This window comes from Aphis gossypii, chromosome 2 (assembly GCF_020184175.1).
Source record: "Aphis gossypii isolate Hap1 chromosome 2, ASM2018417v2, whole genome shotgun sequence".
NCBI classification, from domain to species: domain Eukaryota; kingdom Metazoa; phylum Arthropoda; class Insecta; order Hemiptera; family Aphididae; genus Aphis; species Aphis gossypii.
Genome location: NC_065531.1, coordinates 9,412,406 through 9,426,640, shown reverse-complemented (window position 1 = coordinate 9,426,640; position 14,235 = coordinate 9,412,406). Strand labels below are relative to the sequence as shown.

The 14,235-nt window shown below is 31.0% G+C and overlaps 2 protein-coding genes across 10 annotated transcripts in view; one reads left to right on the top strand and one right to left on the bottom strand.

Annotated features, from left to right (window-relative positions):
- LOC114120346 (Fanconi anemia group J protein homolog) overlaps positions 1-2,329 on the top strand; it is a 273,602-nt gene extending 271,273 nt beyond the window's left edge. For all 4 annotated transcript variants that reach the window (XM_050201548.1, XM_050201549.1, XM_027982223.2 and 1 more), the window contains 2 exons: positions 868-1,119; positions 2,114-2,329. In XM_050201548.1, coding sequence (XP_050057505.1) covers positions 868-1,119; positions 2,114-2,209 — 348 coding nt within the window. In that variant the 3' untranslated portion in view covers positions 2,210-2,329. The remainder of the gene's footprint in view (positions 1-867; positions 1,120-2,113) is intronic.
- A 2,494-nt stretch (positions 2,330-4,823) lies between these two features.
- The window catches only part of LOC114120362 (unconventional myosin-XVIIIa-like), a 51,618-nt gene continuing 42,206 nt past the window's right edge, over positions 4,824-14,235 (bottom strand). For 3 of the 6 annotated variants that reach the window (XM_050201546.1, XM_027982242.2, XM_027982243.2), the window contains 7 exons: positions 9,472-9,744; positions 9,297-9,386; positions 8,411-8,812; positions 8,156-8,310; positions 7,725-7,848; positions 6,193-7,656; positions 5,339-5,764 (listed from right to left, as the gene is read on the bottom strand). In XM_050201546.1, the coding sequence (XP_050057503.1) occupies positions 5,744-5,764; positions 6,193-7,656; positions 7,725-7,848; positions 8,156-8,310; positions 8,411-8,812; positions 9,297-9,386; positions 9,472-9,744 (2,529 nt within the window). In that variant the 3' untranslated portion in view covers positions 5,339-5,743. Of the gene's footprint in view, positions 5,086-5,338; positions 5,765-6,192; positions 7,657-7,724; positions 7,849-8,155; positions 8,311-8,410; positions 8,813-8,886; positions 9,112-9,296; positions 9,387-9,471; positions 9,745-14,235 lie in introns of those variants that run through there. The other 3 variants (XR_007604361.1, XR_007604360.1, XM_027982244.2) reach the window with 3 other exon arrangements.

Below are 14,235 nucleotides of genomic sequence, written 5' to 3'. Positions count from 1 at the left end.
AAATAGTTTCTTTTCACAACTAACACTCATTCGTTTTTCAAAAACTATTGTCAGTATGCTAACATTTTATAACGCCTTTTTTGCACTAATTATGCCTTGAGTAAACCAATTATTATAAACTTTTGATACTTCAACCATTTCCACGAATTATACATACCTATAGAGGCCAGTGGTGTACTTATTATAGGGAACTTTTTGAAGGGGTTAAATATTAAATACTTTCTTATGAAATTATAAAAAAAAAAAATTCAAGCACTAACATACTTGTTGACTATTATAATATATTAAAATCAATTTTTTTTTCTTACATACTATAAATATTATTACCTATATATATACATGCTGAATATACATACTGAATAATTAATTAATTATAATTTATAATACAAAATCCATAATTTTTTTATTACACATCTATTATTTCATCAACTTGGATACTTCTATTATACCTATAAATATCAAACATTATTCAAATGAGCCAACTAAACGTTCTTCGATTATATCTAGCCATAATCAAGTGTTTAACTTATGTTTAAAAATGCAAAATATAGGCTATTTTTAGTTTCATAATCTGAATTAAATTTATTATAAAAGTATAAAATATTTTATGCTTGTATAATATTGGCCCAATACTTATTATATTTAAAACACAAATCGGTGCTCTAATTCTATTTTTGGCAAGATTATAGAAGTCTTTTAACTAAATAAAATCGGTGTAAATATACTGCAGCATTTTTTTCTCGGTACTTACACGATGTTTATGTATTAAGTCCTAAGACATGTCGTCTTCGTTTTATCAATATATTAGAGATTTGTTTTATTCATTTTGTATCTATGTTTTTTTTTTTTTTTTTGTTGTTGTTTAAGGTTGGCATTCCATTTCCGAATTTCAAGGAAGAATCCGTGGTGCATAAAAAAGATTACAACAACAAGCACCACAAGAGCAAAGGGCTGTTGCCCGGCTGGGAATGGTATCAGATACAGGCCTACAGAGCGTTGAACCAGGCACTCGGCCGGTGCATCAGACACAAGAACGATTGGGGTGCTATCCTGTTAGTGGACAGCCGGTATGAACAGCCCAAGAACCAGACCGGGCTGTCGAAGTGGATAAGAGGAAGGGTAACGATGCTTATTTATGTATTTGGTATATTAATATTATGTATATAGTGTATACTGTATATATTGTGACTGTAGTCGTATGAACTGCAATGGCGCAATTATTTACAAGTTGATTCTAATTTGTATGATTTTTGATGAATCTCATCCCCTAAAAAAGTTAAAAATTCCAAGAAATTTTCTTAATGATTGATAAAAACTTAAATTTTTCCATAAAACTAGTTTAATTATTTAGTTATTTCAAATTTCCCAACACATACATACAGTAATAAACGTGGGCGCTTGCGGGAAATTTATCAGGGAGGGCATAGTACAACTAGACATCAAAAAGTAGTGCACTTAAACTAAGTTTATTCTTTGCAAACTACAAAATAAAGGCAAAATATATGCCTATTAAAGAAAAAAAACTATTTAAAATATCAATAAAATGTTAGATAGTCAATAATTAATGTTAACATTTTCAAAGTTGTATTTGAAGTCAAGACTCTAGAGGGAAGGGTAATGCCTCATCTTGCAATTTCGACATTATTTATAAATAATAATATCTTTATAATATTATGTTAAATAACTTCAAAATGGAACTGGCGGTATTTTAGATTTACCGGCTAGAATTATTGGAAACACTTTTCTTATAAATTTACCAGGAATACCGATTACTGTATTACGGTAGGTTACCGACTTTTTTTACTTTTTAATTTTTGAAAGTGAACCCTTTAGATTCTTTTAAAAGTTCTGCATCCGTTCGTTGTTAAAAAAATATGGTTGTAAAACGGAAATATTTCTATTCTAGTTACATTAAATTACAACAATTAAAAAATTGTATAAAGATTAAATCTTAATTATTTTTCAATAAAATTATTAAAATTGTTTTCATTAATTTTTCAATTACAAAATGTGATGTTCTCTTGTAGAGTTTGTAGTCGCGAACTCGTTGCCTTTTTCCTATCATATGCCACGTTAGTACATTGTATCAATCATAGCTATTAATGTTTTTCAGGTCGAAAAAAACAATTCGTGGACAACAATCGTCGCCAAACTCAAGAACTTTGTTGAGACAAGACAGCTACACGACTCTACTGTAGCAGCTCTCTAACTTGATACCAAGTTATTATTTTTGTACATTCTAATTGGACTACAACACTACATTTAACTCATTATTCCTGTACTTAGTAATAGTTTTCTTATTGGTGGTTATCATCAGTAAATAAAATAATATATAAACGTAATTTATTTTTCTATTACATGTTTACGTGTTTTAGTCATTTAATTATCAGATGTTATATGATTTTTTGTTTATTTTCTTATTAGTACCGTGTAAATTATTTTTTGCTTATTCTGTATGTCATTATTTTTTTTTTCAACTACCCATAACTTTGTTTAAATTGTAAAACCAAACTTGAAAAATACTTGTGTTCGTTGTTCTTCATTGTACGCGTTAGTATTTTATAAATTATGATTTTTATTCTTTAAAATTGAATAAATAATTTTATTTAAAATCAGTTAATAGGCAAATGATTGAATTAGTATTGTATGGCGGGGCGGATCCAGATATTTTCCTAGGGAGGAGGGGGCGCATATAATAAAGAGTAATATACCTAGATATATAAATATTAGATAATTTATGTGATAATATCTTATTTTTTATTTAATCTGAGGGCGCCACCTTTATCCCCTCTGGTGTAAGGTAAGAGTATTTAATTGTACTGCTCAAAATAATAATAATATTTATATAATATGTCTTCAACATTATTATATGTATTAATACGCTTCTTTTAACTTATCAATAATACAAGTATAGATGTATTTAGACTAATTTAAATTTATTTATGGGACATTAGGGAATTAAAATTTTTGAATTTTATATAAAATATGTTGATATAAAATTAATACTCGCTCAGAATAATTGTAATTAGTAAAAACTAAAAGTGTCATTATTCGTACATTGTTCTTACAACAATCTTGGAAGATGAAATTATAATACGGAAGGTACCTACATCCGAATAAATATCTGTCTCAATCTTAATACTTTAGTATACCTACACGCGATAGGTGTATAAACGTATAGTATACTTACCATGAAACAAAAATACAATATTCTAGTTCCCTTTGATAAATAAATTAACTAGGACAACTAGGTTCTAAGCAACTATAGTCTATAAGCAATGATTTCCTAAGCTTAATCGAATATTTACTGTTGTAGTGTCGTCCTTAATTCAATAACTCACGAATTTAAACACGCTCATTCACTCACTTATTAAGTCATGTACAACCGAAGACCGAAGTAAGAACATCGTGTCAAACTACTATTGTAAAAGCCAAATAAAAAAAATAAACCGTATACCCGAGCTCTATCTAGCGACAAAACGAATTTCAGTTGTGAGTATATAATTCGCAGGCGAGAGTTTGAATCAAAATTTACGCCATAGACTGCGCTGCTTTTCATTGTATTTAGGTTTTGTGTATTATACCTATTCTTTTTTAATTAAAAACTCAACGACTAGTGCAAGATCACATTTGTTTAACAGCGTAAATGTTTATCAGTATGCCTCTTAGTCATATCATACTGTACCTATAATATGTATAACGTAGAATTGTAAATTACCTGTGTGGCAAGTTTTTTCATAAGACATAACAAGTAAAAATATAACCATACACTTCTAAGTTTCAATACGAATAAAAAAATTGAAAACCTGCTTAGGTCCTATAACTGTATCTATAAATTTGCTCCCAGCAGCGTTAAAATTCAAAATCTTATTTTCCACACAAAATTAGAAATATTTTTCCCACTTTATTCACACTCAGTAAGTACCTAAGTATAACATCTTATCATAGGTAGTTGGTATGGTTGAAATATGTTGATTTTGTGTCAGTCATGTCATTATAAAAATATAAATGCTCAAAAATAATTTACACATATTTCAATAAAAATTACCTAAGTAAAAATAAGCCATAGAAAAATAACTCACATCTTTTAAGAATTCATACACCTATGACATCAATTAATTCCATTTATAATAATTAACACACACACAAAAACTAAACCATAAATGGCCAGCCTAAGTTTGACTAATTTTATGAAGGAAATCATTTTATAATTTTAATAGTTATCTATAAGAACTATAATATAGGCAAGTATCAAATTGTTATTTGTAGAGATATTAGGTAATATTATACTTTATTTTTAGACTGTGGACTTTATCTGTTTTGACACATACAATACATTTTTTAAATACACTCTAGCAATCAAGTTACAATGGTAGTTATAACAATAATTCATCAAATATTCAAATGAATTTTGTTAGCTACTGAAAATGTGATAACACCGACTGACACAATCTCTACACTGGCGATGACTAAATATATAAAAATATATTTAGCCATGCACTATACCATGTCAGTACTGTAACTAAAGATATAGCATATAATACTAAATAGGTACCTAATAGTTATAAGCATAAGTACACTTTACAATTTAAATAGCTAATTTAAATTTGACAGAATTAACATAGTTACTCGAAAAATGTCTATTAATTATTTATTTTCATTTTTGTTCTAATTATAAAGTCCAAAAAATTACAGAACTACTGCACAGTCAAATTTAAAATCAATAAAATTAATTATTGTTGAATATATAATATATATGAATATTAATTGTATTGATAGCTTTAATAATATATTTTTAGATTAATCGCAAGAACACATGAAAATAACATTGAACAAATATATAACATATTATATTTTAACGTAAACTTTAAATTTTAAAAATGAAATGTAATAAGTATATAGTTTGAATATGTACACAATTCTCTAATTCTCTATACAATTTGGTAAATATCTGGTAAAGTAGTAAGTAATAAATCATTGCAACATTTTGATGGCTTTCAACTCAATCAAATTCTTCATTTTTAATACTTCACAACTTGTATTGTTTTCTTAAATGTGATTACCCGATATCTGGACGCCGATGCCCTACATTGAAAAGAAACAGTGTAATAGTATACTAAAGTCAATAGAATTTTTTATAATTATTTAAGAATTGGTATGTGATCTGTATTTGGTTGAGTTTGAGATACAGAACACTAAGCCATTATCAAATCATAAGCACATTTGTGTGCATATCAATTTTTCTTTAAGCAGGTATCCAATATTTGGGAACATATTTTCACCATTAGTGGACGATTCGGAGAGGTCAAGTAAATGCAGTACACTACGTACAAGATAATAAGAAAAAAAAAATGATAACATTTTATTATATAATACAATAAAAATTTTGTAAAATCAGTACAAAAGATTACAAATAGGTCAGTGAACATAAAAAAAAAATGTATTGCGTCGGTGGACGGTTATTAACAAATAAGTTGTCGAGTGCATTCACCCATACGATTCATGGAAGACACTGGGAAAGGGAATAATCAAGTACTAGAGAGCTACGGAGGGTAGTAAAAATCAGTAAATCACAATCATATTTATGTATAGGGAACTTACAATATAAATATAAATAATAATAATAATAATAATAATATAACTCACAATTAACTATTAAGTAACTGTTTTACATACATGATTTATAATAAAATTGTATTTAAATAATACTTTGGTGCAAACTCTTAAGGAAATTTACTAGTCATCAATTGTTTGGATCCACGTTCTGAAACAAACAATAATATCGACACGTAAATAAACACACATGTTCCAACTTCAACTTTATAAATCAACACTCTGTACCACATACGTTTTTCTCGATAATATTAATACGGATAGTCATTAAGGGAACTACTTTAATAATACTGCCAACTTTTATTTATAAATTCCCAGCATGACAACGTTTAAAAGCATTATGGAATAAGCTTACTATTTTAATGACGTGAATTGTTTTGAATACATTTTGCAAGAAAAACCGCATAAAAATCAATATAAAATAAAAATCATGAAAACGGCAGTAATGATTCGGTTTTTGTAAAAAAAATGTAATAATAATAAATCGGGACGACGAAATCAAGGGTAAAAAGTATGCCTTCCGGGTGCGAGTGTCAAATGACCCAATTTAATATCGAAATAAAAAACACAACAACTCACTTTCTGCTGTTGTAGAATCGTGGTATTCCTCGTGCCCTGGTTGGCCAAGAACGTGGTTACCGAATCGTCGCTGTCGCCGTCTCCGCCGTCATCTTCGTCATCGTCGTCGCTGCTCGGCCGGAACTCGTCGTCGTCGTCGTCCAGATCGCCGGTCATGGCGGCCTGCAGGTCGTCGATTCGCTGCAGAGCCAGAGCCAGATCGGACTTGACGGTGCTCACCTCGGACTCTGCCTGTTCGGCTCGCTTTTCCAGCGCCCGTTTGCGGTTCACGTCTGCCGATTCCCGAGAATCCCTCTCGGCCATCGACTCCCGGGCCTCCCGCAACGACCGTTGCATTTTGCGCACCGCCTCCTGTGCGGCGTTTTCCTTGCACTGGGCTGTCTCTCGTTCGGTCTCCAATCGTTCCATGGTTTCCTTCAGTCGGGCTATCTGCACCTCTAGCCGGGTTCGGGTAGTCAGCTCCAGCTGCAGCTTGGACTCGAGCTCGGTGACCCGGAGCTGCAGCCGCTTCAGGTTCAGCGAGCCGGCCGGGTCGCCGTGCGTTTCCATGTTGTCCAATCGGAACGTCAGCTCGGCCAATCTCTCCTGCAAGTTGGCCCGGTCCGTGTCTAGCTCGGCGATACGGCTCGCCTGTTCTTGTTGCACGGTCTGCTCAGCGCTCAGCTGTTGTACCGTACCTCTGTACTTCTTAAGCACCTCGGCTAGCTCCTCTTCGTTCTCGTCCAACTGACTTTGCAGGTGATTTTTGTCTCGCGCCAAGCCAGCAGCACGCTCTTCGGCAGTACGTTTGGCCGCTATCGCTTCGTCCAACGAAGCCGTAACCTCTGCCAAATCGGTTTCGGCCAAGGTCCGGGCCTTGAGTGCCGAGTCCCTAGCGCTCTCCGCGTCCTCTAGTTGGTTCCTCAACTGCCGCATAGCTATGCGGTTCGCCTGACTGTCGGTCCGTTGTTCTTGCACCGTCTGCGCGTCCCTCAGCAGTGCCTTGAGCTTTTTCATATCCCGTCGCAGCCGAGCAATCGATTCCTGGTCGTTCATGCTCCGACATCGTTCCCTGTCCTCAGAGTCGACTAGTCGCCTCTCTAGGTCATGACGCTCTCGAATCAGCGCCGTCCGCTCTTCGTGTTCGTTTTCGATTTCACATTCCAACGCCTTGATCTTCTTCGCCGCCGAACACCGAGTCTCCTCGTTTTCTTGTTCGCGTTGAGCCAATTCTCGTCGATGTTCCTTCCGTTCCTGTTCGAGTCCCATCTCCAAGCGAGTTTTTACCTGTTCTAGTAACTGCACCTGGCCAGCTAGATCGTCCAGTTCTTCTTCTTGGTCTTTGAGCTTACTCTCCAACTGGTGTTTGGATCGCTTGAGTGCTGCGACTTCTTCCTCAGTGTTACCGCTAAACGTCAACTCCTGTAGCTCGCGATTCAAACCGACGACTTTCTGTTCCTTAAGCTCCAACTCTAATTTTACACTCTAAAAACGAAAATAAAATATTTATACTTATTGATTTGATTTTTAAGTCAATCTCTGAGAAAACTTACACTCAAAGTTTGCTCCATTGAAAATTTATCTGACATAGCCATGTCTTTTTCTCTGGTAATTTTTTCCCTTTGAGCTTTTTCTTTCTTTAATTCTTCTTGTAATGAATGCAACTCTGTATCGAATCTAAAACAGTTATTCATATAAATTTATTGTACAATATAACTAAATAAATATCATCTAACTAAATCACGCAAAATGATTTGTACCGTTAATCCGATAAGAACTTAACTAATTAACATTAATCTACATTCTTATATGAATAAACCATCCGAGTAGCATACTATAGCATACAAGTTATAATTATAAATTAGCATTGTAATTTGAAGCTAACAAAATTACATTATTTTATAAAATACTATGTATGACATATACCTAAAGTCCAATTTTATTGCTGTATACATGCATTCATAAAAAATATTTTTAAACTTACTTCTTTTGTTTCTTTTCGAGTAAATTATTTCTCGAGTTACTTTCTTCCAACATAAGTTTAAGGTCATTTGATTCGGAATTTAGCTTATTAACTTTTCGTTTCCATTGAGCAACAATTTGACGTTGTTCTTCTACGTCTTCGTAAACACCAGCCAACTTAAAAATTATTTATGTTAGTACATTGTACAGTGTACACATATAAATATATTTATATGATGACTTGGACGAAAAATAAATCAAATATATTGATACTCACTTTTTTTTCAAGCTGTTTTTTCATAGCCAAAAGTTGCTCCATGTCGTCATTATGCTGTTGTTGTAATCGCTTCTTAGCATACTCCAATTCTCGACAAACGCGTTCATATCGTCGTCTATAATACTGGTCACCCTTATCGCTATTCGCTACAGCACTATCGTCATCACTCATGGTTCCGGCTACAGACGACGACGATGACATCAACGAAGGATCAGTGGACCTCATACATAACAGCTGCATTTCTAATTGTTCATTAGTTTCAGCCAATCGCGTCTTAACGGTCTGTGTCTCCTGTAACTCTTTTTCTAAGCGTTGTCTTTCGGCCGATTCAAACTGTAACCGCTCGGACACCATAGTTACTGTGGAATGCTCTTCAGCTAAGTCAGCAGTTGTTTCCGCCAACTAGAAACAAAACACAATAGTATATTTTAATAATTGCAAGTGACTTACGGAAAATTGAAATGGTAGCCATAAACCTTATTCTCATGGAGAAGTTCGAGAAGTTTAGCGTTAAATTCTGACCTATGTTCAGTGGTGGAGTGACATGACCGGTATGATAAAGGTGATACAGAACGTGAAACCGATCGCGACGGCGTTAAACCATATCGTCTTCTCATTAAAGCCGGCGTGAACATTGTTGTTACGGGAATGTATGAGAACGTTATATGAGCAATGTTTGGGGAAGTGTCGGTCAGTTGAATGAAACAAGAGTTTGTCTATTGTTGTTATACGCGGTCTCGTCTTAAAATATCGGTCGCATAAAAATAGACCGGCCCCGGGAGAGGAAATTAAATGCGTTTGGCCAGAGACCAATAAAATTACCAAACGGCAAATACTCTAATGCAAAAAATACACGACCGAAAAGTTTAAAGAATTTTCTACTTACTCTCTGTTCGAGTCTATCGTTATCCATTTTCAACTGAGACCGTTCCTGTTCCAACTTATCCACTTTATTCCTAAGTTGCTCCAGTTCGTCCTAGAACACATATACCGATTCCAAATAAAATATAATAATTTACCGTCAGAAAAAAAAAATCTAATTTTCAGTGTACAGTACTCACAGATTTTTGTTTGAGTTCATATTCAGTCCGGTGAACGTTGAGCAAAGGTGTGATTCTAACCAACAGCCGCCACCATGGCCAATCTCTTACGACCATGAACTTTTTAACATTTCGCTGTATGCACCGTACAGCGATATCATTTACTTTTCGTTTAGCGTAGTCTTTTCGAGCAAGATATCCACGGCAGCGAGCTTGTAACTGAGTAAAGATGTCCGATAACTTTTCGTCTCGTTGTGATTCAAGAGTTTGTAAGACATTGGCACGGAAAAATATCTGATAAAAATAAATAAATAAAGAAAAATTAAACGATTGTTACACATATTGTTTCACACACACATGTACGAATATGAACAAACTAATATTACTTATTCTATAGTCAGCTACGTGATAATTTGTTATGAATTTATTATTTTAAACCTATATCGAGAACATTCGTGATATTTTTGTAAAACAACAATCCTTTAATCTTATAAACTAACGACGTTAAACCAGTAATAAATTATCATATGACACATCGTACATTCAGCACATTTATATAAATAAATAACTGTACAAAATCTAACATTCTAAAAATGTGATCCATTAAATACACGAGAACCAAAAAAAAAATTAATTTGGTTACAAAATTTCTAGTATGACAAATTATTATTAATGTATCGTGAATAATATATGTAAACTTGTATTACCTAATATATATATATATATTAGATAGAAAAAATATTTAAATGACTAAATATTTTTAAACTCTAAGACTAGGTACTTTTTCACACGGTTATAAGTTACAATATGTACCTACTCGCGTATAGTGATGCGAGATAAGATTTTCAATATCATTTTTGATATTTAACCAAAATACAATATGTATTTAAAACAAAATAAATAAGTTAAAAAACAAATTATTATGCGTTATACAAAAAATATAATTAAATCATACCATGATAATAATAATAATAAACATAAATTAAATTTCCATAAATAATCAATAATGTTTAGAATATCTAATACACATAGAGGTATACTATCGTTTTATTTATTTTATGTTAGTATAATTTATAATTATTAAAATGGTTTATTTCACCGTACCTAATAAAAATACATTTATTGATTTATTGAAAATATGGTCTTATTTGTAATTTTTAAATAATAGTGTTTGTTAAGTGTAAGAAATAATACTAACTGATTAAAAAAAAGAAATAAAAATAATATTAACATGATAAAGATTGTTATTAGACTTGAAATTTTATATTATTTTCTGCTTTATTACTATATCTACCAATAATTGAAATATTATTTCGAAGAACTAAAATTTAAATTGAAGATTAATTATACGTTATCCAAACTAAAATATAACTTTTAGGTAAAGATCAGATTAATTTGTTTATCATTTTATTAACACGTCGGTGAAATTGAATATTTTTATAAATAAAAATTATTTTTGTTAAATAAATCATTGAAGTTTTATTTTTCAGACCTGATTATTTAAATGTTTAAAACTAATTATTTTAACCGTAGAAATTCAAAATTATACTTTGGTGATTAAAATTGTTTAACGTTCACATTTGGTCAGCAAAGACATTTTTAGTTAGGTATACGTTTAGTCCTAGTTTTTAAAATATTTTCTAGTTGTATTTTCATATTAGCTTTAGGTATTAGAACTTGACATTCTAACATACATTATATTATACTATTATATACTCGACAAATATTTAAAATGTTTCATCGTTAATATGATTCATTAACCATTTTTATGAGTAACTAAAGCACTTTAAATAGGTAGTCCCGTAGGTACTCTCATAAACTCGTTAATAAAATAATAAACTGAGTTTAGTTTTTCTACTACAACGATTACATTCAAATGTAATAATTAATATTTAATAACACCACAGTCGTAAACCGAGGTGAGCGAAGTGGGCCGAGTATACCTATTCAAAATCAGGTCTCTGCATATCCTGTCCGACTTTTATAATATGTATATCATTAGGAACGTAACTAAACTGTAATAAATAATATATGGTATTAATACTAATAGTAAAATATAAAAATATACATTCATACAAATAACGACAAACAAGAAATATTGATCCTGCAGCTATCTTTTAAAAACGTGATTAAATTGTTAACGCCATAATATTTATATTAAATTGTATGTATTAATTACTAATGGAAAGAACAATCATTGTTTTATGTAAAAAAAAATGTCTTTTTAAATTATGTCTTATTAGTTACTAAAACTTAACAATATATCATTATAACTCATAACAGATTACTGTATTTTGTATAAAGTATAGACGACGTATGTTTTTTTTTGCTTGATATACGCTTACTAAACAGTAAACCCATTATACTTTAATGATCGATACTAAGAAATTAAGTACCTATACATTCATTAAAAACATTATATATTAATTACAAGTAAATAATAGAATAAAATATTTAACTTTTATGTAATATTTGATGTAACTGATGAGAGGTCTTATATTTTTCTCTTGAATTTATGACCTAACACATCTTTTTATAACTACAGCTTATTATTGGCTCATAGCCGTATTTTTATCGAATACAATACAATACAATCAACTTCATATTGAAAATATTTTTTACATTTTTTAGAATTTTTTTAAATTTTTACTTAAAAAATATCGTTTATGAATATATTTTACCTAAAAATTCTTTTAAAGTTCATAACGTAAGTATTATTATATTTTTATTGTTTTCTACTATAAGCGTCGTAAAAATCGAAATACGTATTTATAGAGTTAAAAATAAAAAAATACTGGGAGTACCTAAATGACATAATATATTATAATATTCTCGTGTTAAAGGAATTTGTAATAATCGTGTTTAAAAATTGATAAAATACAACAAATATTTATGTATATTGATAATATTTCCTACTAAATATTTTCAAAGACATGAGTTAACATTGACATAACATTGCTGAGTACTAGTAGACTAGTATATTTAAATGGTTTAGAATTATAATGTTAAACATATTATATCATTATATATTTTGATATTTCAATAACCGTACTACGCAATAATATCGATAATCATTATAGTTTGCTCGAAAGGTAATCATCAATATGTAATAAATGTGTGACGGATGCGTATTGTGTACACTGAGTGTACCAATATACCTACAATAATAACATAACTTCGTCCGTTGTTAAGTATTATTCTGTTGAGTGTAATAATAAGTGTTTCAATGTTAAATTTTATAATAATAGAATAAAAATAATTATTTAATGCAGTAATATAAAACAATTAGAAACGAGTTATAACGACAACAATAACGTAATAAGCGATAATATTATAATAATATGTAGACTTTACTTGACTTTAATCGTTTTAAATACCTGTTAAAAGTGTAAGTGAGACATAAAAACAAAACACTTACATTTCACAAGTAGGTATTTATAATTTATATGTTATACTTTGGTAATTCGTTCGTTTGACTTTATAATAAATCTTATAATATTATGGTGAAAATCTAAGCAAAAATTTCCATTTGGAGCTAAAGAATAAATAAATAAATATATAATCTAATGGAATACGTACGCAATGCATTATAAGAGAAATAAGAAAAATAATACCAATATGTATTTCTATAACAAGAATAAATCGTTCAAAATCGCTATTAGTTTTCTTCGTAGGCAGTAAATTATATAATATTATATCGGCGATTCAAATCATCATGAAAGATGTCCTAGGTAAACCTACCCATAAAAGAATCGATCGACCATGAAAGTTTTTATTGTAACGATGCCTTTTCTCGCATTATCGAATGCTCTCAACCTAAACGTTCATACGAAATTTGCGTTGCAGTCGGACAACCGTCCAGCACAATTATTTACATTCTGTCTTATAACACACACGCGAGACCCGTTATATGCACCGTATATACACGATGTACGATTATTGAATTTATCCTATATATTGTAAAATATGTGTTTTTACGGTACGAGCTGTGAATAAATTATTAACGACGGCTGCCTCTTCTGTGTTATAATGCATACGTCTTTTAACCAGACCGGCAAACCAGTTTTTATTTTTTATTTTGTCCAGATTAATCCCGTCGATGCGGCATAACGGGAAATTGCATATTTGTTCTGGCACGCGAATCGATAAAAAACAACGGACACCAATACAAATCTGCACGCGTACGGAATAATATATGTTTAGGTAGGTACGTTTCCGTCAACATTTTGTGCATATTTTATTGTAACAACATGAAACATAATGCGAACAAATGCTATCATTGCAATGACCCAAAAAAATAAAGCGTCGTTTAAAAACGCATTTCGAGCGCTGAAAAATCGCCTTAAAATATTTGTGCATATTGACGCGGTGGCGATGCATGGTGTTGTAAATTGCAGTATATGCATCTCGAGTCATAGACTATTGTAATATTCTTTTTTAGGCACATTACGTTACACGCACAGCAATTTAATCAAATACTTGTAATAAAAACAGGGTTATGTATTTCACAACAACAAAAAAAACTATTCTCGAAATTAGTTTTCGGAATGAGTATATGACGTGTTGATACCGTTGATAGCAGTTGTCAAAAATGATAAATAGGTAATAATACGTTTTCTAGACGCAAGACACAATGCAATATTTTTTACACCTTAATGAATGTACGTAGAGATACCTCACATGCATCACGCAAAAACTTGCTTTTTAAAAGTCCGCAGTATTTTATGTATAAATACGAGTAATTTATGGTGTATATATGTATTATTAGCAGAAAGCGAATGCTCA